Source organism: Canis aureus, chromosome 3 (assembly GCF_053574225.1).
Source record: "Canis aureus isolate CA01 chromosome 3, VMU_Caureus_v.1.0, whole genome shotgun sequence".
In the NCBI taxonomy this organism is placed as follows: Eukaryota; Metazoa; Chordata; class Mammalia; order Carnivora; family Canidae; genus Canis; species Canis aureus.
In genome coordinates, this window is record NC_135613.1 from 14,983,444 (window position 1) to 15,011,375 (window position 27,932).

Here is a 27,932-nt window from a genome sequence, read left to right on the forward strand (position 1 = left end):
TCTCCTTTAAAGATCTTTACAAATAAAATAATCATCCATTAAGGAAATGATTAAATCAGGACTGAGGGACCTTCAGAGCCTGTTGTAGGTTGAGACGTAACAAGCCAGTACATTAGATTATAAGTGATAGAAAACTAGCTCAAAGTCACTTACACATAAGAGGTGGGATTTATGAGCTCTCATAATTGGGAAATACAGAACTGCCCCCCCTGGCTTCAGGTCTGGCTTGATGCAAAGACTCAGAACCTTTATGACTCTTGGTCTATCTCTCTACCTCACAGCTCTGCTTGTCTCTTCTGGCATCCTTCCTCAGACAGGCTCCCATCTGCCAGCTCAGCAACCTCACCAAAAATAACCAGCTTTTTAATCTTCTCCGGCATCAAAATTTCCAAGAATTCTCACTGAGTCATGTGCCCTTCACTGACCAATCTGTATGGCCTGGGCTGGTGTACTCTGACTGGACTGGCTTGGCTCAAGCTTTCCACTCTTGTGACCAGGGAAGGATGGTGATGACTAAAAGAGCCATGTGGGTGAGGGAGAAGTTCCTGAGAGAGAAAGAGGAGCAACACTTCCTTAACTCACTTTTAAATGAGCGCCTTAGCATTGGTTTCTCTTACATTCAACCCAGAATCCTAACTACCAAAGCGAGTTGTAGGAAATGGGATGATGAGTAGGGAGACTGTTTTCTAGGCACAGGACTATGACACTGTATACCATGTCTCTGACAACAGCCCCAGGGGTGCTGGTACAGAGCTGTTGCTCACCATCCTGAGTGTCCAGCTATACTGCCAGAGAAACACAATCACATTGAAAAATTGAGTGATGTTTTGCCTGCAGGGGGCGAAGAAGATGGTCTTGAACTGGTCCCTGGCAGCAGCTGGGATGTGTAATCTAAACACTCCACTCCCCTAAAGAGAGTCATGCAACCAGGAGCCAGTGGGCGGACCTAGCTGAAAATATTCTGCTAGCATCAGCCTAGGTATTGTCACAATGCCACCCTCCTGAAGAATTGATTAATGGTCATACTTACCCAAGGTAGAACAGCTAAAACTGTTTGCCAGATCCAATAATGAGAAGATTCCAACACATGTTGCAGCAAGAGAACAGTAACTTCATTTGATTCCACAAAGCTCCAACAATGCTAACGCCATATTGTTCACTACATGCAGTATGAATATATGGAAAGATATAATCCTGAGCATTTTTCTGATTGTAGGAACCTGAACACATTACTTGAATTTTCTGGGCATCAGTGTACTTCTTAGTAACAAAATGTTTCATATCCATCACTTAGTAGAGTTAATATGAAGACTCTCATTTGCCCATGAAAAGTGGTTAGTACAGTGCCTTGCACATAGTATATTCTAACAAATATCAGCTCTTATTATTACTTCCAAAAGTATAAGGCTGCCTCCACCAACCTAATTTAAGAGGCAGATGGACTCTTTCCTTATCCAAAAATGTTATATACACCACTCTGGCTATTACAGATTAATCACTTTGGATTAACAAATAATCTCTATGGTAATGCAGAAAATTCTAGTAGGAAACATAAAATATCACATGCAAGACTTTCATAAATAGTTTTCAATGTATTTATTTCCTCCCAATGGGTTTTAGTGAAGAAAAGGGTGAGAGGAAGCACAAGACCCTTAAGATAGGTACAGATTTGGATTAGTGACATAGAAGTGGGACGGGCTATTAGAGGTGGCCTGAAGTGGGCTGAGAAGAAAAGGTTTTGATGGGGAATTTTCTGATATCACAATGATCACAGATGAGCTGGTCTCAAAAACTCTTCAAGTTCCATGATCTTTGGAGCAGATATCAAAAACATGGATTTTTCTGCCATCTACTGGTCATTTTTGAGAAGGACAACAATCTTTATGTGAACAAAGATGGGGTCTTTGAGGGCCTCTCTTCTTTCTTGATCTACCTGAGGACTTACCCATAAATCTCCCTGGAATTGTGGGTTGTGGAACTGGGTTTGTGAAATAGGTGATGAGGCTTTTGAGATTAATGGTGGTGTATGGAGACATTGATAGGCATGCGTGGGGTCAGTGATTAGTGTCTGTGGGCTCAGTAGCAAATTTCTCTAGGTCTGTGAGTGGGACTGAGGGCTGAATCATTAAAAGGTTTTGGAATCAGAAATGGATTTTTTCTGGAGTTAGCCATGGGGTCTCTAGAAATAATGTCTAGAATTGGAGATTGAAATATCTGAGATGTGGAATCTATTTTGTCTACGGTAGAGTATGCAGGATAAATGAAGTTTAGACAGAGCGGTCTATGATGTAGAATCTGGAGGCCCAAGAATGTGGAACCTTGTTAGTTGAATGATAAAAAAAAAAAATGTCTGAAAGTTGAGTATATATTAGGTAAGCTTGATGAATTGATGTAAATTTCTTGGCTATGTATAAAAATATCCTAGTTCTTAGGAGATGCAGGTATTCAGAGGTGAAATATCTTGATGTCTGCAATTTACCTTCAAAGTGGTTTAGCAATAAAATGTGCATGTAATTTTCAAAAATATTAAAAACCATCAATAAATAAGTTCCAAAGTATATATGAAATATAAACATTCTCAAAAGACATAAAATTAACTCGAATGAATGGAAAGACACATTGTGTCTAAGGTTCTCTAAAATCAGATGCCTCACTCCATCCAAAGCAAAACAAAGCCTACAGAATGGAATAGACCCAGAGAAGCCTAGGGTCACACTCCAGCCAACACGACTTGAAACTTCCCTACATGATTTGCTGAACCAAGAAATCATTAGATGAGAAAAGAGAGAAGAATCTCATTCCCCTAGCACAACACCTTTAACTTTTAAAACTAACACAAAAAAAGACTATCTTTTAGGACTGCAAGATACAAAAGCACAAAATGTGAAGGCTATTATTAATCAATCTTACTACTTTAAAATAAAACATGTTTTCCAAAATAAAATCAAATACCATAAACTCTGTAAAATGAAAACACTGCAAGATGCAGACCCAGGTTGAAATTGTAGAAAATTTACAGAATAAATGAGGTCTGAACAATGAATGTTTTTGGTGATTGAATTTCTCCCCTTAACATAATTCATCAACTTCAAACTTGTCCAGATTCCTTCCACAACAGTGTCTTCCCTATTTTTTATCCTACTCCATTTTTAAAGTTTAGAATAAATTTAGATCTGCAGAAAAGTTTCAAAGACGGTACCTAGAATTTTTTCCATACTCCTCACCTAACTCTTGCCCTTATGAGAACACCTTACATCACCAGGGGACATTGGTCAGAACTAAAAAGTCAACATGGGCACAATACTATTAACTCAGTGACAGTCTCTATACCCAGATTTCATTAATTTCTCCACTAAATCAAATGTTTTTCTGTGCCAGAATCTAATCTAGATCACCACAGCCCTCAATCACCACATCTTCAATCTCTGATCTATTTCTCAGTCCTTGGTTTTCCATTAACTTAGAAAACATGATGGAGTCCTCATCACCTATCTTATGCAATGTCTCTCGATTTTTGTTAGTCTCCTATATTCTCATTATTAAATTGAGATTATGGTTTTTATGGAGAAAGCTACCACAAAGAAGTGCCCTTCTCATCGAGTCATATCAGGGGTGCACTATATGTACATATCATCTCCAGTGATGTTACCCTTGATCACTTGGTTAAAGTGGCTACTACTAGGTCTCACCACTGTAAACCCACTTTTCATGTTCCACATCCATATCCTTTCATTGGGAAGTGAGTCACTAAATCCAGCCCACATTCCTGGGAGGGAAAGTAATTGGAATTAATTCAAATTGCTCTGTGAGGAGATTTATCCCTTTGCCCCATCTATTTATTGATTCAATTATTCACTGATATTATTATGGGCTCCTAGATATTTATTTTGTTTGGGGGGTTATAATCCAGTCCTAATATTATTTATGTATTTGCTCAAATTGTTCCAGCTTTGCCTATTGGGAGCAATTTCAGGTTGGCTTCTATACCCATTTACAAAGCCCATATTTTCTAAATCAGAGAATGGTCTTTAAAAACCAATAACTAGAGGAGTAATGTCATCAGAATGGCAGAGTAGGCAGCTCCAAGCTCTCATCCCCTCAGAGACACATCAAAAAAAACAAGCAGAAAATGTCAGAACCAATTTTATCAGAACACCACAAAACAATCAACCGCTGACAGCAACCAAGCTAATGCTGAATCAAGAAAAAAAACATGACTTCAAAACAGTAGAAGAGTTCCATGGTGATCTTGTTTGCCTTTATTTCACTCAACCCCAGCTATGCAGCGGCTTTAAAGCAATAGCAGCCCACATTCCCAGAGAGGTACCCTCCTCTTCCCTGAACCAAGAAGGATCAGAGTAGACCTTAATGGCAAATTAGTGTGCGTGTGCGTGTGTGTGTGTGTGTGTGTGTGTGTGTGTGTGTTCAGACCTGTCTTGGGATTTTCCTGAAGGACTGGCAGAGGTGGTTCATCTCTGTTTCATCTAACTTGGAAGTCAACACAAGACAGTAGGTCAGAAAAGGAATAGGCATGGCTCAAAACACTACCAGGTGCTAGAAAACTACTTGGTCTTCCACAATTTATCCACTCGAATGTGCCTACTCCTGCTGTCTGCCATAGCAATTCTGGTGCTTCTCCATCTAGCGCTTTCATGATTCCACATGAATCATGAAATCATCCCTAGGAGCCATCTTAGAAATGTGTTCACCCCACCTACTGCAATTCCTGCTGTAGTGTGAAGTCCTGTATCCAATTTTAATCTTCCATACTGTTTGGCCACCAATCACAGATTCTGGTCCCATGGCTACCCCCTGGCTCTTGTCAGTACATGACAGCTAGATACCACTATTCTATTAAGATATTGCCCCTGTTTTACTAGCAGGCTCATCACGTCCTTGGCTAGGATATAGTATGACTTTCTCCTAGTTATTGACTTCATGGAAACCCCTTGGGAGGCTTTCAGTTAGGAATATGGTAGGATATGATAAGAATGCACGACCCTGGAGAAACAGCTGATTCCAGAGCCGAAGAATGGAAAATACACAGGAACCCTGGAGCTCCATAAATCAAAGACCTATCTTTTCCAGTTCCATTAAGATACAACTGATAAAAATTATATACATTTAAGGTATATAATGTAACAATTTGACATATGTATACATTATGAAATGATTAGCAGAGTCAAGCTCAATTAACACATCTATCGCCTCACATAATGACTGTGTGTGTGGTAAGAACACCTAATATCTACTCTCTTAGCATAGTTTAAGTATACAATACAGTATTATTAACCACAGTCACCATGTTGTACATTTGATCCCTGGAATTTGTCCATCTTATTGAAAGTTTGTGCCTTTTTAAAAAAATTTTTTTAAAGATTTTATTTATTTATTCATGAGGCACACACACACAGAGAGGCAAAAACACAGGCAGAGGGAGAAGCAGGCTCCATGCAGGGAGCCCCACATGGGACTCGATCCCAGGTCTCCAGGATCACACCCTGGGCTGAAGGCAGCGCTAAACCGCTGAGCCACTGGGGCTGCCTGAAAGTTTATACCTTTTGACCAATCTTTCCCATTTTCTCCAGCCCTGGTAACCATGGCCTAGAAGGTTGTACAGTTTTTAAATAAGTAAATAAAAGTTACAGTTATACCAAAAGGACACAAGAGTCCATCTAAAGGAGCTCACAATGGCTGAAACTAGAGAATTTGCCCAAAATATATGTTGGTAGTATAGTCTCATACCCCCAAAAGAATAAAGTGAATATCTATGACCACATGGTTATAAGTGTAAGGTTGAATAAAGAAATAAATGAAAAGGCAAGTCTTTCTTACAAAATAATCCCAAGTAAGATAAGCAGATAATTCTGCGAACTTCACATCCCTCTTCTTTGAGTGCAGGCTACATTTAGTGACTCAATCACTTCCAAATAAAGTATTAAAAGGTAAAAATAGTGACTTTATAGTGGAAATCTGGCAGACACCTTCTTAATCAGGGGAATATAAACAGGGATAATTCATATTGATATCATGTATCACCTGATGTGATGGAGTGAGAAGGGTAATCCATTTCTGTGGTATATTCTGCTCAAAAATCTGTAATCCAAACCTAACCAAGAGAAAACATACAAACCAACGATGAGAGACATTTTACAAAATACCTGACTGGTCCTCTTCAAAATTATCCAAATCATGAAAAACTAGGAGAGATTGAAAGTTATCACATATTGTAGAAGGCTAAAGGCACAAGAAGACTCCTGGATCTGATCAGAGAAGTGAAAAGGAATATGGGTTGGGTATCAGGATTACTTAAACAAGAATAAAGTTTATAGTTTAGCTCATAGTATTGCACCAGTGTTAATTTCATTGCTTTGACAAATGCACTGTGCTTATGTAAGATATTACCCCTGAAGAAACTGAAAGCCATATAGGAAATATCCATACTGAATTTCCAGCTTTTCCATAAGTTTAAAATTATTCCAAACTAAAAGTTCATTTATTTTATTAAAAGATTTTATTATTAAGTAGTCTCTACACCCAACAGGGAGCTCGAACTTACAACCCCAAGATAAAGAGTAGCATGCTCTACCAACAAGCCAGCTAGGTGCCCCTAAAAGTCCATTTTAAAAAAGCCAGGCTTTAAAAACAACATTGTAAAAAAGAATAATAAAAAATAAAAATAAATAAAAACAACATTGTAAAAGTGCCTAAAAAGAATAAGCAAAATAAAATAAAGGAGTCCAAGGGCAGGTGGATGGAGTTGGTGACAAATACAGAGAAACCTTAGAAGAATTATTCCAGTTGACTTGTGAACCCATCATTAGCCTCTATTTCCCTCATGGTTATGCCACAAAAGATGAAAATGAAGTGCAGTTAACTGTACATCCTCCAAGAAGCTTGAGGGCCTTGCAGAAACTTGATGGAATGTCTCAGCCAAGACGGTCAAAGGGGAAATTCTTTATGAGTGACCTAGACCAGGTGCATCCAGTCTACAGATTCCAGGGGCAGATACCTTTGTGCTTAAGCCATTATGAATCTGTTGATCTTTTTAAATGTACACATTAATACTTTCCCTTAAATTTGAGGAACTTTCAGCCATTATATTTTTATGACTCTTCTCATTCTGGAATGAGCATTACATATTTAATGCAGTATGTTTAATGGTTTCCCAAGGGTATCTTAAGATTTGTTCATTTTTCTTCATTCTTTTATCTTTCTGTCCATCAACTGGACAGTATCTATTGCAACTCTTTGTTCTGCAGACTCTTCCTTCTGTTAGCTGAAATCTGCTGTGGAATCTCTCCAGTGAATTACCCATATCCTGATAATCTTATTGGTTCATATGTATAATCTCAACTTTTTTATTCATATTATCTATTTTATGAGCCATATAATTGTGTTTGCTTTAATTCTTTATATATACTTTCTTTTCATTTTAAATAGATATTTATGATACCTGTTTTGAAGTCCTTTATTGCTAAGTCCAACATCTCAGCCCCCTCGGAGTATGTCTACTGACAAATTTTTTTTTCCTGTGAAGAAGATTTCCTATTTCTTTACATGCATTATTGAAAAATCAGCAATTTAGATAGTGCATTGTATCAACTTTGGATTCTGTTCTTGCCTTGTGAGTGGTGGTGGTTGCTAGATTTTTGTTTGTTTGTTTAGTGACTTGCCTAGACTAATTCTATAAAGTCTGTTTCCTCCACAGTGTACTCGTGACTGTTGTCATCTTGTTTCCTACAGCTTGGAATTCCATCCCTACATCCTTGTTACTTCCCCTCAATAATAAAATGGCACATATCCCAGCTAGAGAATATAGACATTGTTTATGGAAATGATGTAGCCAGAGAAGGGGATTCACTAAATTTGTATACAATATCCTGGCAAACTCCTAAGAGATGCATGTATGAAAATGACCAGACTGACAGCAAAATATCTGAGACATGAACTGTGGGATAGAATACTGAGCATGTTTCACAATTGGCCTCTGAGTAGCACATAAGTAAGAGAAACCAAATCTTACTGTAAAGACTTGGTAAGCTAAATTCATAGCTGAGCTACAGCCCATAGCAGTAGGCCAGAGTGGCATATTCCAAAACCAGACAGGGGAGCACTTACTAAAATGGAAGATTTCAAAAAGAACCATGTCAAATAATACTCAAAGTGTTCAAGATACAGTCTAAAATAGCATAGTTGCATTCTCTCTTGTAGATCTATGGTTTGCCTTGTTACTTCTCCCAACTAGAAATCTGAGTAATTCCTGCTGCTTGTCTTCTAATTTCTTATGATTTGGAAGGACTCGTGGGAACAGAAGTCATTGCCTGGAGGTGACCTCAGTGCATGCAGATATCCACAGAAAAGAACACACTGTGGTCCACAAATAGTCTATTCCAGAGGCTCAGGGGCCTGGGGCAGATGGAGAATGGGGCATGGTTCACCAGCCGCAGGAGTGCAGTGTCCTGGCTGCCTCATGAAGAATGATGTGACCTTTTGTCCTGGGAAGATGGGGGTCTCCACTTTTGAGGAACACATGCCAAGGGTTAGGGGTAAGAGTCTGGAGGCTAATCAATTAACCCTAGATGAGGAATTTCTCCCAAGGTGCCCACTTTTAAATGTAAACACTGTTATCCTTAGAAGTCATATAAATGAACTCAGCTACCTCTTCAGTTGCCTTGATCACTTGTAACAAAGGGTAGGAGTGTGGCATGGGTTTGAGGAGTATAGGAGTGTTTTGGTCAACTCAGACTTCTATGATAAAATAGCATAGACAAGGACACTTAAACAGCAGAAATTTTTTTCTCACGGTTCTGCAGGATGGGAAGTTCAAAATCAAGGTGGCAACAGACTTGGTATCTGGTGAGAACCCACTTCCTGGTTTGCAGACCACTACCTTCTTGCTTATCCTCACATGGTGGAGAGAGAAAGCAAGCTCTCTGGTCTCTTCTCAACAAGCCATTAATCCCATCATGAGAACCCTTTCTCATGACCCTCTAAACCTACTTACTTCCCAATAGCCCTGTATCCAAATAGCATCACACTGGGGGTTAGGGCTTCACCATATGAATTGTGGGGGCATAATTCAATGCATAGAAGGTAGGCAGAATAATGGCCCTCCCAAAAACGTGCATGTCCTAGTCCTGAGAATTTGTGAATATGTTACCTTACATAGTAAAGGGGATTTTGCTGGTGTGGTTAAATTTAAGGACACTGAGATGGGGAAATTATTTTGGATTATCTGGTGTGCTCAATTTAGTTGCCTGAATCTTAAAAAGTAAAGAGCCTTTCCTGATTCTCAGAAAAGTAAACATGACCACAACAGAACAGTTAGAGATGCAGCATAGTTCCCGGGTCCTAGACCGGGCCAATCATATGCAACATTAATGGCCTCACTCCCATCCTAAGAATGTCCAATACCTGTCAGGCCTTCACTGGAAGGTCACACACAGGTCAGTGATCAATGATTATGGCTCTTATTCCAAACTACAGGATTGGCCATGCCCAAGTCATTAGCAAGGCCAGTCCATGCCTCTTCATGGGATGGACAGAGAAGCAGGCTTCCTTTTATCCAAGTCTTCAAGGCCTTAATCAGTTTAGCTGGCCTGCACTATAGCTTGTTGGTTTCCTAAAAATCTTATGTCCCCTTGACCACTGAAAACCCTTTGTGAGGAGGTCATAGGAGAGCACAAGTCAAGCAAGGAACTGTCCTTTGGAGTACTTAATGAGTGGGCAATTACAGGTCAGAAAGCAGTCACAATGCCTTCATAAATGCTAGATCCATATCAATCAGTAGCCAGATCTTCAGCTTTTTCCCTGTTCTAGGAAGTCCCAAAGATAAGCAGGTATGTGGCTCAAGGACATAGGCAGGTCAGACACCAATGGCCCTATTGCCCTCCAGGAACCTACACTTGGATTGTGACCCCAGCCCATAACCATTCCCCAAGGTCATAGGGAATGGTCCTTCTCTGCACACAGCAGGAGATCAAGCATATCAGAAATAAATCCATTTGATTAGGTGTACCGTTGGGCCTCTTAAAGTCCCCAGAGTATTTTGGAGGAGGTAGGTTTGGTTGTCTGGGCCTTGACTAGTTCACCTAGTCTGCCATGGTAACTCCTGAGCACCCAAGATATGTGCTTCCTGCCTCAAGCAGTATACTTCCTCCAAAGGCTCCCTGAGATCAGAAGACCAGGAAGAAGGATATTGGGCCTTTGAGATTCAGGGGAAAATCAAAACTAGACAAGAGGAAGTCACAAGCAACAAAGGCAGCTTTCCCTGTGCATCATGCCCCTTCCACAGGCCTGTCTACTACCTCATGAACCATAGCCCTGTTCCTGCCTTAGACTGGGAGGTAGGCTTAGGCTTATCAGAGTAAAAGGGTCAAGCTGTCAATGGCATCCATGAAGCATGGCTCTACTCCTTAAACTAAACTCACATCTAAAGCCTATCTCCTGTGTTTAACCAAGATCTTATAGGGATCAGGGATCAGACTTAGCACTCAACCCTCCAAATAGGCTAAGTGTCTTCCCTGACTCCCTACCCGAGATGATTCATGGCTTCCAGTATTTGAGGGAGCTTCACAAGAAGTTTCATAAGTTTTCTTACCCTAGAGCACTCTGGATCTGGCACCTTCTCTATCTCCAGGTTTATCCTTTCAATAGGACAAGGACACAAACTGTACCTGAGCTTGAAAAAAATGGAGTCAAGGGTGTGACTTGGGGAGGAAGGAGGACACAAAGTGCTAAGATGAAATGGAATGAAGAAGCAGAGAGGAAATTTGTCAATTTTTTTATTTATTACATTATATTATGCATAAACTGAATGACAAAATGTGTGAACATGGTGTGTGTACAGCTTTGTGAGTTGTAACAAAGTCTACACATCCGTCTCACTAGGATGCAGATCAAGAAGCAGAACAGAATAAGTGCCCAAGCACAGATCTGAAATCATGTACTTGGTGAGTATTAGGGTTTGGAGGGGGTTGAGGGAAAAAGAGAATAGAGTGTTTTGGATGACTGGGGCACCTGGTAGCCTTATGGTGTTTGGGAGCATGGATGGTCCTGGGGGGATGTTGAGCATAGAGATTAAGACAGCTCATCAGTTGGGTGGGATGAGTGAATTGCAAGAAGCTCTTGTTTATATAGATCTAGTCACAGTGACAGGGTGGCAGGGGGAGCAGGAGCTGGTCAAGGAAAAGAGAATGAACTCAGTATTTTCAGGCCGCTGTGCCCATGGACAGGACAGGACTCAGGAAAGCAGCCACTCCCATTAGTTTTGCAGTGGGTCTCCAGGGATCAGTGTCCAGCAGCATCAGTTCCCCTCTGCTCTGTTACCGTAGGCTACCCCAGTTAGAGAGAAGTGAATGGGGGCTTGTGAGAGAAAGAAATGGGCTATGGTGAAGCCACAGAGCAGAGATGGGGACAGGCTGAGGGAGGCAGAAAGCAAGCAGAGAAGGAGCAGAGGATGGAGGCACCCAGCAGAGGGGTAATGGAATAGCAGAGTAAGAGGCCAGGGAACAAGGTGAAGGAGCTCACAACGGTAGGGGATTCTGGGAAGAGGAGAGAGTGCAGGGCCCAGGAGGGGATGCAGGGACCAAGGAGCGCAGGGAAGCAACAGGAGACAGGGAGAGAAGTCAGCCATAGTCCCCAGAGCTGCAGGCGCAGTTTAAGGAACTGCTCATGGTAAAGTTTAATCCTATCTCTAGGAAGCTTTGGTTTTGCCCAAAAAGGAGCACCTTCCAGGAACCCATGTGGCAAATATTAAAGTTCTCTGTTATTCAGATAACTTTGAGGGACTGCATGGAACATTAGAGCCTAAATAGTGCGTCTAGGTAGCCCCATGGAAGGGCACATCATGGTTCACAGGAGTCTGTCCCAGAGGCAGGTACAGGACCCACAAGGACTTCCTGTTCTTCTCCAGTGTTCTGGGAACAGCTCAGAGGCCAGAATGCCTGACATGAGGTATTCTGTGTTACCTGATATATGAATGAGCACTAACCCATGGAATTCGTTCAGGACAACATGATTGGCATGAGTTGATTCCACATGAGGAAACCTTTGAGGGGGATCCTAGCTTCATTGGTGGCCCCCACGCACAATCACTGACCTGTGTGTATCCATGAAAGTGTGTCATCAGCTGACCTTGCTGACATCACCATCACCACCGGCATGACATCAGTATGGATGAAACACAGATACTGGAGACTTGATTCTTCTAGGGCAGAAACTACATAACAAAATATGTGCACATCATAAATGTTCATGTCTACACATCTTGACAGAGGTTTCACAGCCCTCACTGAAGTACTTAGATTGAAAAACAATACTTGACAAACATCCTGAAGAGGCAATAATTAAAACACTTGGAGTGGTTCATTGACTTAATGAGAGTCATGTTCTTCATGAGTCTCATGGTCTTCGGGTAGATATTTGGAAATGCAAGAGATGGCATGCCATGGGAGAGATAGAGGCATAGGTTAGATGGCCTCACTTATACATTTCCGTCTGCAGGCAAGAGGAGATACAGGGTGTAGGCACTGGTGCTGCAGACATGTGACAGCTCCACGGAGCTGAGGCAAGATTGGTACCATCAGCACATGTGGAGTGAACATTGACAGATCTTTCATTCTCAGACTGTATCTGGAGAGAGGTCACAGCAACACTCATCACTTTCCCTCCCAGGACTCAGCTCCATCTCATTACCACAAGTGTGGCAGGGGCCGGAGAGCAGAAAGTAGACCAAAAGGCACAGAGACGGGGAAGTTTCAAGTTGTGGGAGCAAGTAGCAAAGACAAGAAGCAGATGATAACAAGAAATAATCAACAATTCCTGGGCTGCAGGAAGGGCTGAGAGGATTACTCACAGTGCAGTTACATCTGCCTCTTAGTATCCATGAAGGCATTGTTTCTGGTATTTGCTGACATTCTCCCAGGACACCATATCACCCTTTCTCACATTTAGTTGATTTTTTTTTATTAATCAGAGGATCTGGGCAGCCCAGGTGGCTCAGCGGTTTAGCGCTGCCTTTGGCCCAGGGCATGATCCTGGAGACCTGGGATTGAGTCCCACATCAGGCTCCTTGCATGGAGCCTGCTTCTCTTTCTGCCTGTGTCTGTGTTTCTGTCTCTGTCTCTGCCTCTCTCTCTCTCTCTCTCTCTCTCAAATAAATAAATAAATAAATAAATAAATAAATAAATAAAACCTTTTTAAAAATCAGAGGATCTGAAAGGAGCAGATCCTGTAACAAAAGGATCAGCACAGTATGTCCAGATGTCCATAGACAAGAATACATACATTTTGACCCATAGATTTCAGATTTAGAATTTCATGACACCCAAAGGAAGGTATAAACAGGACAGCCAGGTCAGAGGACAGAGTATCTTTTGGAACACTCTGTGAGGAGAGAGTCAGGAGTGGAAGTGACCATGTTGCCATCCTCACAAATGTGGCTCATGTCAAAGAGTCCATGCAGGGGAGGGAGATAAGTGGACATGGGTCTTGGGTTAGGTCACCTATATGAGAAACTCTTCATTGGGAAATATATTCATAGACATGTTATCACATGATGGCTTAGTCTATATTCAAAAATTTCAAAGGGCACAGTACCTTTGACCATCTGTAAGAAGAAAGTGGAAGAGTGTTAAAGGATAGAGAAGCTCTTATGAGACAGTGGGCCATGGTCTTGCTGCATCACCAGGACCTACTCACCTTCCTCACCTCCTCGCTGCAGTAAGGTCTAGGGGGTGGTGTGTCTGTGGGGAGATGAGTTTGGGGAGGAGCTGAATGATTCACCTAGGTGATGATGAAATCATGAAACAGCTGGCTTGTGAGTAATGTGGATGACTCTCCAGTCTTTACCAACAAAGAAGAAAATATTCAATAAAAACTCTACCCCTCCTCATGTTTAGAGATTCAAGTTTCTCTTCATTCACCTATATTCAAGCCTCCAAATGATAGAATTTATGGAAATCAGTGAGTTTCCCTGGCCAGCAACCTTTTGGAGGAGGAGATTTTTTTCAACCTTCAGTAACCTCTGGTGAGAATCCCCATGAGACTCATGGTGGTGGCCCTTCTTATGTTCACCAAGCACACCAATGTTTAAGTTGAAATAAATAGTTCGGGGTTTATGCTGGAAGCAATTATAATCAGATACAGCAAAGATGACAAACAGGGACAACACCACAGTAGAGGGAAGCAGGAGGGTATGTTTCATGGTGAGGGCCTAACAAAGCACAAGGGAGAGGTAAATTGCAACTGTCTCACAGCAAAACTTAATCTACCCACTCAAATCTGAAATAGGATGGATTCTGTAAAATATCTACCATCTTTGATCTCTGCGGCCCTGGGGGAAACAGAATGTCTCCCCAGGGACTAATGGCAGAGAACGCATGGAGTTCCTACCTGCTTTTGCCAGTTTGGAAGGTCCTGCAGGAAGCCAGAGTTTAAGAGTAGATTGTCAATCTCAGGATAGCCTGTGAGTCACACCCCCCACCTTTTAATCTGAAGATCAAGCCTCTGGCCATCTACCAGAGTAGGAAATAGGAAATGGGTGAAAGTAGCTGGGACTCATCAGACTGAAATCATCTTCTTTTATTAGCTACCTCCAAAAGGATCACCTGGATCACTATTCATGTTTCCTATGGGCACCATTATCGGCATGGGCTCCCACACCATGCCTTGGGAAGTCTGGTTAGAAATAGGAAAATATCAAATCCCATGTCAGCCACTTGCAAAGCAAAGGAAAGGAAATTTGACGGGTTTAGTGATGACAGTAAACCCTAGCCATATCATGGATTAATATACAGCAAACACAGATATTCTGTGTCTTCCTTCAGGCAAAAAACTTGAGGCAGGTCGGGCAGGTAGGGAGCTGGAATCAAGCCTGAGGACAGAGGCAACCATCATTCATTTACTCAGGACCAGGGATTATGTTTCTTTCTAAACTTTTTCCTGTTTAATTTTACTTAAATTCTTAGCCTGTTTTATAGGAAAACCAGATGCAAATTGAAGATAACTGAATCTTCTATGAGCATTTGGTGTGCATGCCAGTCATCTTCAGCTTCTGCGTCCGGATCTACTTTGTGTGACCCTGCTGACATCAGCACCACCAGAGCATCAGTATAATATTGATAGAACATGGAAACACATAGTTGAGATTCCTCAAAAGTTTTCCTTTAATCATCCTGTGAAAAACAATGTTTAAATGAATCAAGCCAGCCTCAAACTATCCTAGGATCAAATCCAAGATGTATTTCATTTAGGTATGACATCTCAGAGCAGGATATTTTTCTGCTCCTCAAAATACAGTGTCAAAATCAACAGTAAAGCACATAGAGAAGTACGTGGCACACATTAACAACTCAATATTTATTGCTGGTTTTTTTTTTTTAGAAATCTTCAAAATGATTCTGTATTAGCTCCTCTTACTGCTGTTAGATGGCACCACAACCTTTGCAGTTTAAAACAACATAAATATCTTACAGTTCTGTAAGTCAGAAGTCCAAAACAGGTCTTACCAAGCTAAAACCAATGTGTCAACAGGGTTGCTTTCCCTCTGGAGATCCCGGGGAAGAATCTGTTTCCTTGTTTGGGGGGATTCTATAGGACACTGTCATTTCTTGGCTTTTGGACCACTTCATCTTCGAAGCAAGCAACAGAGCATCTCTCTCATGTCCTTCTTCCATTGATTCTTTTAGGAGTTATTTATTTATTTTAGAGAGAGAGAAAGAGATAACAAGCAGGAGGGGCAGAGAGAATCTCAAACAGACTCTGAGCTGAGCACAGAGCCCAACGTGGGGCCTGACCTCACTACCCTGAAATCAGGCCCTGAGCCAAAACCAAGAGTCAGAGGCCGAACTGACCGTGCCACCTAGGCACCCCTCCTTTTTCCATTAAACCTCCTTCTTCCATTAAACCTAATTTTGAGCACAGCCATGAAAGATTATTTTTTTAAAAAAACTCATATTTTATTTAGGATTGGATCAACCTGCGTAGTCCAGAAAAATTCCGTCTTCTAAAGATCCCCAAACTTAATCACATTGCAGAGTCCCTTCTGCCATGTAAGATAACACTGACAGGTTTCAGAAGTAAGAAGTAGGGATTATTGTTCTTCTTATTTCTACATATTTCTTTCATTATGATTTATTAGGAATAAAATTGCAACAGTAATGAACACTGCCTTCCAAATGAAATTCTTACTCATTTCTATTTATTTATTTTTTGTTTTTTTAAAAATTTCAACTTAGCTAGCATATAGTATATTATTACTTTTAGAGGTAGAGTTCAGTGATTCATCAGTTGCATATAACACCTAGTGCTCGCTACATCACATGCCCTCCTTAGTGCCCATCACCAAGTTACCCCATCTCCCAGCCCCTCCCCTCCAGCAATCCTCAGTTTCTTCCCTAGAGTTAAGAGTTTCTTATGGTTTGCCTCTCTCTCTCTCTGTTTTTATCTTATTTTATTTTTCCTTCCCTTCTCCTGAGTTCATCTGTTTTGCTTCTTAAATTCCATACATGAGTGAAATCATATAGTATTTTTCCTTTTTGACTGACCCATTTTGCTTAGCATAATACACTCTAGTTCTATCCACATCATTGCAAATGGCAAGATATCATTCTTTTTGATGGCCAAGTAATATTCCATTGTGTGTGTGTATACACTATGTATTGTCTAATCCTAGTTTACAAGAACATCTATATTTTTTAAGCACATCTATATTTTTAATTGCAATTATATAAATAAAAAGAATGAGGTGGGAAGAGGAATTGAATGAAGGTATAGATACTATCTGTCAAAATGATGAGATTTTTACATTCTTTGTAGCTTATTAATATTTGAACTTCCTTGAGTTTGTTGATGCATAATCCAGATAAAGAGTTGTGTACGCATTTACACATTTCAACAAACCACCTCTCGTTTATTGCAGCACTCAGACCAAGAGAAAGTCATGAAGAACACCCATACAGATAATATTTGAAATGCTTCAGGTGGCTCATGGACTACGTGATTAAGTGCTCTCTGGGAGTGTCATAGTCTTAGACCATGCCATGAGATGGCATGACATGAAGGAACTGGAAGATACATTCAGGCCTGATACCAGAAGATGCAAGTGCTGCTCTCTTCCACGTGTGGGGAGGGGGTACAGCAAGTCATCAGAGAGGACAAAGGTGCCCAGCACCATTACAGTATGATGCTGACCGAAGTCATGTAAGTGCCATAATAATCTGGGGAGGGGGGAAACCTCAGCAAACCTAACCCCCAACCCTCCTTCCCTGAGTCCTACTCCATTCAAAATAGAGAGATGGGATGAGTGCAAGAGCACAGAGCCAGGCAAGAGCAGAAAGAAGGAGCATTGTTCCAGGTAAGGGAGCAAAAAATAGAGGAAAGAAACAGAAGATAGGAAGTAAAACTAGCACCAGGACCTGGCTGCAGAAACTGGAGAGCCTACTCAACCTAGAGCTACTCAAACTAGAAGATGTAACTCTCTCTCTTCTCTCACAATCTTCTTTCTCATCTTTGTTGACCTCTCTGCAAGAAATCATATTATACTTGGTCAAAAATAATTTATTACTATCCAAATCGCCACACAGGAACAGATGCTATAGCAAAAGGGTCAGCACAGTGTGTACAGATGTCCACTGACAGGCACACACTGCTTGGAGGTCATAGGTGGTCAGTCCTGGAGGCTCAGAAGCCCTGAAGCAGGTGCAGAAATAGCCAAGAGCTGCCAGATCTGTGAATACAGCTATCAGGGGGTGACTCAGTGGGCGGGATGCCTGGAGTGAGGGGCATTCTGGGTGACCTGGTGCATGCATGGGGTCCAAGATTCAGGAGTCCATTTTGTGAGATAATAAGACAAAGAAACCTGGCAGAGGTCAACATACCCCATGTGAGGAAATCTCTGTTGGAAAGGCAACCTCACTGTTCTTATAATACGGAATCACTGACCTAGCTAATTTGAAGATATCATTTGTCCCTCAGGCCTTTTGATCATCTGTAAGGAGAACGTGTGTGGAAAAGAAAGAAAGGAAAATCTTTGGTGAAGGAGGGAAAAAGAACCCTGCTGTTTCACTAGGACCTTTTGGGTGCCTGGAACACCCCGCCCCCCGCAGCACAGCTGCCACAGCAGCTGAAGAGCGGGGTTGTGCAGGGAATGAGGATGGAAAAGTGTCGATAGCATTATCTTCCTGTTGTTAAACTCCTGAAGCTGCATTTTTTCACCCATTTTCTGACATCAGTATTTATTGATCTATTGACACCAGCAGTGTATCAATATAATATGGACAAAATATAGATACTAGATACTTGTAGCAAGTTTCTGTTTAATCACCCTGGGAGAAACAGTGGAGACAAGAATGGAACCAGGCTTCAAACGACCCCAGGACTAAAATTAGGCTATGTTCTTCCTGGCTCTCTTTCCTCAGGACAGGACATTCATCCCCTCTGTCCCTCTTTAATGTGATATGAGAATAATTTTTCTTCCATGATCATTGTATTCTCAATGTATTCTCAAATAACTTGAAAAGCACATGGAACACAGAGAGCTGTGTCTGGTACATGTTAATCCCTCAGTGTATGTTGCTGTTATGACTGTTTTGTGCATTTCTTAATATTATTACGTATTAGCTCACTCATGTATATAACATAACACCACAGGCTTAGCCACGTATTTAATATCTTAATTCAGATTTGATCTCTTGCATTTCTGTATGTCAGAACTTCAACCAGACTATAATCAACATATTAGCAATACTATTTTCCCTTCTGGAGGGTCTACGGGAGTATCTGTGCCTTGCTTTGTGAAATTTCAGAAGCTGACAGCATTGGCCTCCTGTGTTCATATTCAAACCAACCATGTAGAATCTCTCTGACGCATTCCATTTTCATAACTATTTATGATTCAATTTGGGAAATGTTCTCTGTTTTTAAGGACTCATATCATAACACTGAGCCACTGGATAAGCCAGGATAAATCTCCTCAACTCAAGTACCTTAATCTAAGCACATCTGCAAAGCTCCATTTACCATATAGGCCATAGATTCACAGGTTAAGGGGTTTGAGATTGAGATGTAGGTATTTTTAGTGAGCCATTATTCTGAATACTAAACATTAGTATCAATTTTACCATATTTATTAGGAATAAAATTACAGTGATGGGGCACCTAGGTGGCTCAGTTGGTTAAGCATCCGACTCTTGATTTTGGCTCAGGTCATGATCTCAGGGTCCTGAGATTGATCCTGCATCACACCGGTGGTAGAGTCTGCTTGAGATTCTCTCTCCCTCTCCCTCTCCCCTGTTCCCTACCCCCCTCTCTAAAATAAATATATCTTTTTTAGAAAGGAATAAAATTGCAGTGACAAATAACAAGGCTTTACAAATGAGGTTCTACCCCCATTTAAGCCAAAAGAAAGAAAGAAGAAGAGAAAGGGGGAAAAAAGAGAAGAGAAGAGATGGAGAAAGAATGAATGAACAAACTCTCCTCCAGAGTAGGAGAACAATCTCTGGAGAACAGTCTATGGACCCAAGCAGGCCCTCCTCTCAGGGCTGGGCAGACACTCAGTAGATGGTCTGCCCCAGGTTCTTCCCACACAGTACACATCCAGGACTAGTCATGAGACTGCAACAGATCAGTGATTGTGTCTATTCACCCCACCCAACCCCAGGATGGCCACACAGTGGCCTTACCCTGGGTTGAGCCATGACCTTTTATGGGAGAGGACTCTGAGTTTTGAAATTGTCTATGCAAGGGGGTTTGCTTTCTTCTGAGCTGTGTGCCCTGCACTATCAGTCTCTGCATTCTTTATCACAGATCAACCTCTTCACCCTACAACCAGGGTCAAACAGATTGAGGAATGTCACAGGCATGTTGGGGAAAAATATCACCACAGTTCTGATAGCGACACTTGGCCTGACCCTGGCCCTCAGGCTCCAGTCACTTGTCAGATCCAATTCTTCAGGGCTGTGTATCCTCTGTGGAGACAGAGCACTCAACCTAGGACCAGGCCCACCACAAATCCAGAGTCTTCTCCCTGGACCCACAGAGGTTTTGGCATTTGAAACCAAAATTACTGTAACACTGTATGCCAACCATACTTCATTCAAAAAAGAAAGAAAGAATGCCAAGCAATGTTCATGCCATGCCTGTTGTGGTCTTAGACTGTCTGTATCTCATACTCTCTTTACTCCCAGTGTCTGGTTGCTCCCAGTGGGAAGAGATGGCGTGCCTCCAAGCAAGAAGGAACGGACACAGGGATGTGGTTCTTAGATAAAAGAGAAACCAAAGATATCAACAAGGAATTGAATGAATTGAGGAATTTTATTAAGTTTACACTCCCTCCCACCAGCACCCAGAGCAAGAGATAGTCCAAATAGAGGACCTCAAAACTGACAGCACCTAATGGTGTTGGGAAGATGGCATGGTTTAGAAAGGCTGTTGACATCCATAATCTGGCAGGATTGTGGGGGCTGCTATACGGGCAGTTTTCTGTGCTGGGGAGAGTTGCTTGTTTGGAGAAATCAGTGGCTTTGAGAAATTGGACAGTTCATATTTTAGGGAAGTTTGGATGTGCTGATCTGAGGAAGAGAGAAGATTGAAAGTGATGGTGGGATTTCAATGGACTTAGAGATTTGGGCTTTATGGAGGATACGGGATTAGGGAAACAAGGATGGGTATTTGGAGACTTAAAGAAATTAGCCATTTGAGGTTTGAGAAATTCAGTGGATTGGTTTAGGGCTTGATACACTTGGAAGTTATGTGACTGGTGGCTTGGGGGAGCTGAGAAAGGGATTTGAACCTCATGGAAAAGGCAGGACTTGAAGAGCTTGGAAGGTTTGGAGATATTGATGCCTTGTGAGAGGATAGAGGTTTGAAGGGTTTGATGTGTTTGAATAAATGGGTATATTCAGGCAGTATGGTGTGTTTAGGAAGTTTGCAGGTTTGGAGAGGCTGAATAGCATAAGGATATGGTGGGTTTGATGGGCATGGGACATTGTTGGGGCAATTGATGGGCATGGACATCGGACATTGTTGGGCTTGAGGAGGTTGATGGGCATGAAATGTTGTTGACCTTGGGGAAGTTGAGGTTTTAGTGTATTTGGTATTGAAGACTAGCGTTTTCGGAAGGTTGCTGATTTGTGGAAATTGGCAGCTTTAGGGATGTGGGTAGATTAATGGATCATGGGGTGTGTGGAATGATTAGGTGCTTTGGACATTTTCCAAACTCTTCCATTTGAAGAGTGAGAGTTTTAGGAACACTGGTGAGTGTGGTAAAGATGGGGCTTGGGGTGAAGACAGCATTTGGGGATGTTTTGGGATTGGAGACATTGGATGTTTTATGGAGGTCGATGACTTAAGGAGTGTTTAAGGGCTTGGTTAAATTAGTAGGTTTGGGTATTTAGAAATTTGAAGAAATTGGTTGGCTTATGGAGGATAGTAAACTTGGAAATGGGGCTAGACGTCCGTCAGGTGAAATAGAGAAGGCTATGAATTTTTTTGTTCCATTTACATTGGTTAGTTACATAGGGTAGGCTAAACTTGTTCAATCTTCGCACTTGATGGATGCAGGGTAGGGGTGTTCCATTCAAAACTGTGTATTTAGGAAAGCACCCAACCCTTTCCTCATGGAAGAATGTGGTACATGTAGCTAAGATCATCATTCCTCTTCTCCCTAGTCCTTTTCCCAACCCAGTTTGAGGGCGATAATAAGATCAAGGGATCCAAAGCAAGGAGAGTGACAAGGTAGAGAAAGAAGAGGCAAAGAACTAGGGGAGGGAGCGAGGACCAAGGAAACACAGCAGGGAACAGTGAGTAGGAGCGGGGAGCAGTGATACCAATCGGAGAAGAGAGCTTGGAACAAAGTGAGAGGGGCAGAGAAAAGAGAGAATTAGCAAGGAACAGAAGAGGGACAGGTAGTAGTGAAATCGAGGTCACAGATGTTCCTGCACAGTGCATACAAGTGACAGCACAAGTACACGACAAGTTGCCTTGTTTCTTCTCACAGCTGTGTTCCTCCCACTCCAATGTCCACCCATATATTCAAGTTCAATTTCCTAGCTTTCAGGAAGTCTAGAGAGACAAGAACCCGTGGGCAGGAGGCGCATCACAACGTGTCCAGATGGGCACAGGCAGGTTCCTCGTGTGCTTTACGCATTGTCAGTTTCAGAGGCGCTGTGCATCCTGGGGGCAAGGAGAGAAGCAGGCACGGCTGTGCACACCTGGGGACAATGTTCTAGTGACCTCATGAAAAAAAAAAAGAAAGTCCTTAGAAAGGACAGGCCTTCCTGGGCTTGTGGGTGGAGCCCAGTACGGAAGTGTTTGTGCAAAGAATGAGATGGCAAAGGGCATGAGATTGATCAACTCGACCCAAATGCAGAAGTCCCCACTGGAGACGCCCACTTTGGGATGTGAGCACACTTAGTCTCCTTAGCAGCCCTATAAACAAACCCAAATACCCTTCAGTTCCTTCGGGCCTCTGTAATGAGGATGGAAAAGTATTTGCGTGAGTCCAGGGTCTGGCTTCGTCCCGGGATTCACTGGACTCCAGAAGCTTAGTCCCGTGGGCAGAGCTGAGTTTTCGCGCCTCGCATCTCGCCGGGCACACGATGTGGGCGGAGTCGGTTCGTTCACCCGGTGACGTCGCCTCGGGCGCTTTCTGGGCTGGCGCGGGCCCTCCGTGGGCGCGGGGGCGGCGGCGGGGGCGGCGGCGGCGGCGGGGGCGGCGGCGGCGGGAGCGGCGGGGGGGGCGTCGCGCTGCCCCTCGCCCGCCCAGGGTGCACGCCGAGGCTGGGGCGCATTTCCCCCGACACCAGGGCTCCTGGGCTTTTCGGAGCCCGCACCCCGGAACCGCATAGCTCCGCCCACAGAGCTGTTTCCTAAGTGAGGTCCGCGGGCCTTTGGCAGATCTGGGCAACCCGCGAGCAGCCCGCACGCTGCCTCGTGAGCCCGCCCCGCCCTCTCCACGAGCACGTCCACGGCCCGCGCTACCTTTTCCAGAGGCCGTCGAGCCCTTTGCCCGGACGACCCCAGAGAGACACACGAGCACTTCCTACTTCTGAGAAGCCCGCCTCTCGCTTCTGAGCAGCCGAGCCCCATAGGCTGGCCAGTCTGCGCACAGCCCTCCTATTGGAAGCGGCGGCTGTCCGTCAAGCACTTCCTCTCTGCACCGCCCACTCCACCTCGCCCGCTCGCCTTCTCCGCCTCAGTTCCGGGGGAGCACGCCTATTGGCCGCGCCCCGGAGTCCACCCCGACCGCGGCTGCGGAAGTCCCCGCGTGAGGAGAGAAATCGGCCCGAGCCTCCGATTGGGCGCGGGGGTTTGTCAGTCAAGATTGGGCGGGGGCAATCGCAGCGCAGCGCGCTGTATTGGTGGAGATCCGGCGCGGCCGGAGAGGGGGCGGAACCGGTGGGGCAGAGCAGGCTTCTTCTGATTGGGCCACAAAGGGAGGCGGTGCCGCCCTCCGGCTCCGGATTGGCTGAGCGTGAACCGCGCCCCCGTCACGCCGCCAGCCGGCTGTAGGAGAGGCGGCCCCGCTCGCCTGAGAGCCGTGCGAGCCGGTGCGGCGGAAGGGCGCACAGGCGGCTCGCCGGGCCCCCGACCAGACGACGTAAACCCGGGAGTGGCACGCGTCGTCTCAACGGTGAGGGGACGCCAGTGGGCGGCGGGAGCCCGGGCTCCGGCGCGGCGCCGAGCGAATCCAGCTCCGCAACCGGAAGTGCCTCCGGCGCGGCGCGCCCCGGGAAGTGTGGCCGGACGGAGCCGCACCCGGAAGTGGGATGCTCGGCTGCTCGGGAAGGGATGGTACCCAGCCAGCTGGGATACGGGGTTAAAACAGGTGTTTCTCTCTCTTTGTCTGCTGGAGCTCATTGGAACCTCCCTTTTCGGGAAATGTTGGAGGGTGCAAGTCTTTGGCCATGTTTTTGCTTGTCTCATCCTGTTGAAACCCGAGGGGAAACGAGCACTAGGGTTGTGTCCAAGGGCCGGGCTCAGCAGAGGCTTTTAAGAAGTTTCTTTTGCTGTCACCCTCAATTCCCTTACCCCACAGGGATGTGCAGATGGAGGCTGGAGGAGACACTGCTGCCCCGGCCCCTGGGGACGCGGAGGACCTGGAGGACACGCGGTTCCCCAGTGAGGAGGCTGGAGACGGTGGAGGGGTTCACGAGGACCCGCCGGATCCTGGAGACGGGGACCTGGAGAAAACAGGTATGCCCTCCCCTCACGAGGGTCTCGGAAGGAATACCGAGAGGGTGTCACTGTTGCGGGAGGAGTGGGGGGCCAGCGAGGAGCCTTCTGGACTCAGAAAAGTAGTCTAAACCATAGCGGGATCAGTAGGAGGCCACTGTGGACACAGAGTGTAATTTAAATCACCAAGCAATGAACAGGAAATCAGTGGGTGTCAGTGGATGTTCACTGGGAACTTGGTGTGAGTTCAGGTCTTTGAAGAATCAGAAAGGGATCAGCGGGGGTCAATGAGGGGCAATGGGGATTTAGGATGTTTAGGTCAATGAACGAATGACCGGAAGAAAGTTAATACAGCCGAAGGGAAACTATTCAGAAGTCAGTGTCTTTTGGGGGTAGGGTGTTGTTTAAGTCATTGAGGTGGGAAGGGGGATCAGGGGCAACCAATGCACACTCAGTGTTTATGAGGGCTCAGTGGTGGGTTGTTGGCGGCAATCTTTAAGGAACCAGAAATTAGCAGGTGTTAATGGTGATCATTGGTGAGGGGGCAGTGGACATCAGTGAGATTATTTGGAGAGTCGGAGGACCAGTAGGAGGGTTTTGAAGACCTAGGTGGTTGTGTAAAGGTATTTGGTGGAGACTCAATGGGAGTCATTGGGAATCAGTGCTCATTGACCACATCAGAATGAGTGGATGTTAGCAGCGGCGTCAGGAAGGATGAGTGGGCATCACTGAGGATAAGTGGGGGGAGGGGGGATCGTGGTCTTAGCGAATTTGGGAATTATTGGCAAGTAGTGGTAGGTACTGGGAGGCATAGGGATCATTGGGAACATGGGAATCAGTGAATGTCAATCAGAGAATGAGGAAATATGAGGTCATTGGGATTTTATGGGAAAATTGTTGATACAATGGTTGTCACTGGGAGATCGGTGGACATTGACTGGAAATGGGAAGAGTGTCAAGGGAAGTCGTGGGTTTCATTGCTGATTGTTAATGATGGCCATGAGGAAGGGTGGTGGAAATCATTATTATAGTCCTGTGTGTTAGTGTATCTTATGGTGGGTATTATAAGGAGGGGAGTGGATTATCAATCAGAATAAAAGGAGATCAGGGAAGTCAGAGGAGGTCGCTGAAGTCCTGGATGTTAGTGGAGATTACCAGTAGTCATTGGGGAAGGAAGAATGAAATACAAGAGGGTCGGGGGAGGTCATCAAAGTCTTGGATGTTAGTAGAGGTTAATGGTAGTCATAGTGGGGATGGAATGCACACGGGGTAAAATAGATTGTGTGTCAGGGAAGTCACTGGAGGTCATTTAAGACCAGGTATTAGTGATGTTAATGCAGGGTCATTGGAATGTTAGTGAACAGCAGTGGGAGTAAATAGGGTGTTAGGGTGCTAGTAGATATTCATGGCTGTCATTGGGAGAATTAGTGGTTATCACCAAAAATATACATGGGTGACCAGAAGAGTCAATGAGGTCATTAGGGATCAGTGAACATCCATGAGAATAAATAAGGGATTAAGAAGGGGTGGGGCAGGGGAAAGGATTGGAATGAGAGAATGTAGAGATATTAGTGGATGTCATGGTGGCCAATGAGGTGAGTAGATACTAGGAGAATACATGAGGGGTCAGAGATGTTTATAGGGGATCACTGAAGATGAAGATATTAATAATGTTCATTCAGAAGCAATATGGTGCTTTGAAGACTTGGAAGTGGCAGTTCCTGAAAGGAGACTAAATAGTCTCTAGGGACATAGAGGGTTCAGTAATGACAGTGAGAGATTGGATTGTTGGGGCTTTAGGGGGACCATGTGGAGGTCATTGAAGGGTGGAGGACACACCTGGAGGTCTGTGTCAGCATCAGGGGTCTTTGGGGGGGACTGGTAGAGATTTGGTAGTCCTTGGGCACATGGGGTGAATGGGAGTCCACAGCCAGATGACCCACCAGGAGTTCCCTTTCAGAATCCGAGACGAAGGATCAGCCACCTGGCCTGCTGTCACCACTGCCCCAGTCAGAGGCCCCATCATGCACCTGTGGGCTTTGGGATCCTGCAGCCTCCGAGAATAGTCCCATGGGGGCCCCTGAGAGTGGCTCTGGGGGCCAGGGTGGGGACCCCAGTGATGAGGACTGGCGCAGCAAGCGAAAGCACGTGTTTGTGCTGAGCGAGGCAGGCAAGCCCATCTACTCAAGATACGGTAGTGTGGAGGCTCTGTCGACGACCATGGGTGTGATGACAGCCCTCGTGTCCTTCGTGCAGAGTGCAGGAGATGCCATCCGCGCCATCTATGCTGGTGAGCAAAGGAGGAGGAGATAGAGCAGGGGATGGTGACTGGGAAAATGACTGGCTGGCCAGTTGGCTGCCTGGGAGACTATCCAGGCAGCCAGGGGTGAGTCCCTGTATGTGGATGGCTGGCCAGGCAACTGTCTGTTGTCTGTCTGTTTGGCCTGCTTGGTTCTGAGTGATTAACTCACCTGGATTTGACTCACTGGCTGGGTACTTCCTTGTTTATCTGCAAGCGTGACTTTGAGGGCTCTGTGGCTGAGTTGGGTGCCTCTGGGTTCTGTGTCAGTCCTTGCTCTGTCTTCCCCTGATCCATGCTGTGTGTCTAAGCTGATTCCTTGACCATCCCATCATGTCTCTACAAACATCCAAACTCTGCCAAGTTGTCCTTATCCTAGTCCAAGTGTACCATAGAGTGACCATGTGAGCTTGGGCCAGGAGTGTGTGTGTTCAGGGAAAGAGGAGAAGAGCCCCGCCTGACCCCTCCAGTCACTGCTCACCCATCTCTACCCCTTCGCCTCCCTTACCTCCCCCAGAGGACCACAAGCTGGTGTTCCTGCAGCAGGGCCCACTGCTGCTGGTGGCCGTGTCAAGGACTCCTCAGTCAGCAGCCCAGCTGCGGGGGGAGCTGCTAGCTGTGCACGCACAGATCGTGAGCACGTTGACACGTGCGAGTGTGGCCCGCATCTTCGCACGCAAGCAGAACTACGACCTCCGCCGCCTGCTGGCCGGTTCAGAGCGCACACTAGACCGGCTTCTGGACAGTGTGGAACGGGACCCTGGTGCCCTGCTCCTGGGCGCCGTGCGTTGTGTGCCTCTGGCTCGCCCTCTGAGGGATGCACTGGGTGCACTGCTACGACGGTGCACAGCACCTGGCCTGGCACTGTCAGTGCTGGCGATTGGAGGTCGACTGGTGACGGCAGCCCAGGAGCGGACTGTGTTAGCCGAGTGCCGGCTGGACCCCGCTGACCTGCAGCTGCTGCTCGACTGGGTGGGTGCCCCGGCCTTTGCGGCAGGGGAGGCATGGGCACCTGTGTGCCTGCCCCGCTTCAACCCTGACGGTTTCTTCTACGCCTACGTGGCTCGCCTGGATGCCATGCCGGTCTGCCTGCTGCTGCTCGGCACTGACCCTGAGGCCTTCCATGACATGGCCACCTGCCGGCGCCTGGTTGAAGAGGGCATGCACACCCTTGGTGCCATGCGTGCCCTTGGGGAGGCGGCCAGCTTCTCAAATTTCCCATCAACCAATGCTCCTGCCTACAGTGTGCAGGCTGTGGGGGCACCTGGCCTCCGACACTTCCTCTATAAGCCGCTGGATATCCCCGACCATCACCGCCAGCTGCCCCAGTTTACCAGGTAGGCCCTGACCCTGTGGGCAGTTGGCTAGGCAGGAAAGATTCAGCATCTCATAGACTTGAGGCAGGAGAGAGCCAGGCATTCTCTAGAAGGATGGAATAGAATGGGTGTCTGTCTGA

General features: G+C 45.0%; 1 protein-coding gene and 1 long non-coding RNA gene across 7 annotated transcripts in view; one reads left to right on the plus strand and one right to left on the minus strand.

Moving 5' to 3' along the window:
- MON1B (MON1 vesicular trafficking associated B) overlaps positions 1 to 27,932 on the plus strand; it is a 37,254-nt gene that overhangs the window by 3,109 nt on the left and 6,213 nt on the right. For 3 of the 6 annotated variants that reach the window (XM_077890883.1, XM_077890884.1, XM_077890885.1), the window contains 5 exons: positions 10,894 to 10,955; positions 16,925 to 17,205; positions 24,041 to 24,198; positions 26,138 to 26,467; positions 26,994 to 27,813. In XM_077890883.1, the coding sequence (XP_077747009.1) occupies positions 17,102 to 17,205; positions 24,041 to 24,198; positions 26,138 to 26,467; positions 26,994 to 27,813 (1,412 nt within the window). In that variant the 5' untranslated portion in view covers positions 10,894 to 10,955; positions 16,925 to 17,101. The other 3 variants (XM_077890886.1, XM_077890888.1, XM_077890889.1) reach the window with 3 other exon arrangements.
- LOC144310189 (uncharacterized) lies at positions 20,298 to 23,371 on the minus strand. Its single transcript, XR_013375870.1, has 2 exons — positions 22,452 to 23,371; positions 20,298 to 22,176 (listed from the first exon to the last, which is right to left on the minus strand). It is a non-coding gene; the product is annotated as an uncharacterized LOC144310189 (long non-coding RNA).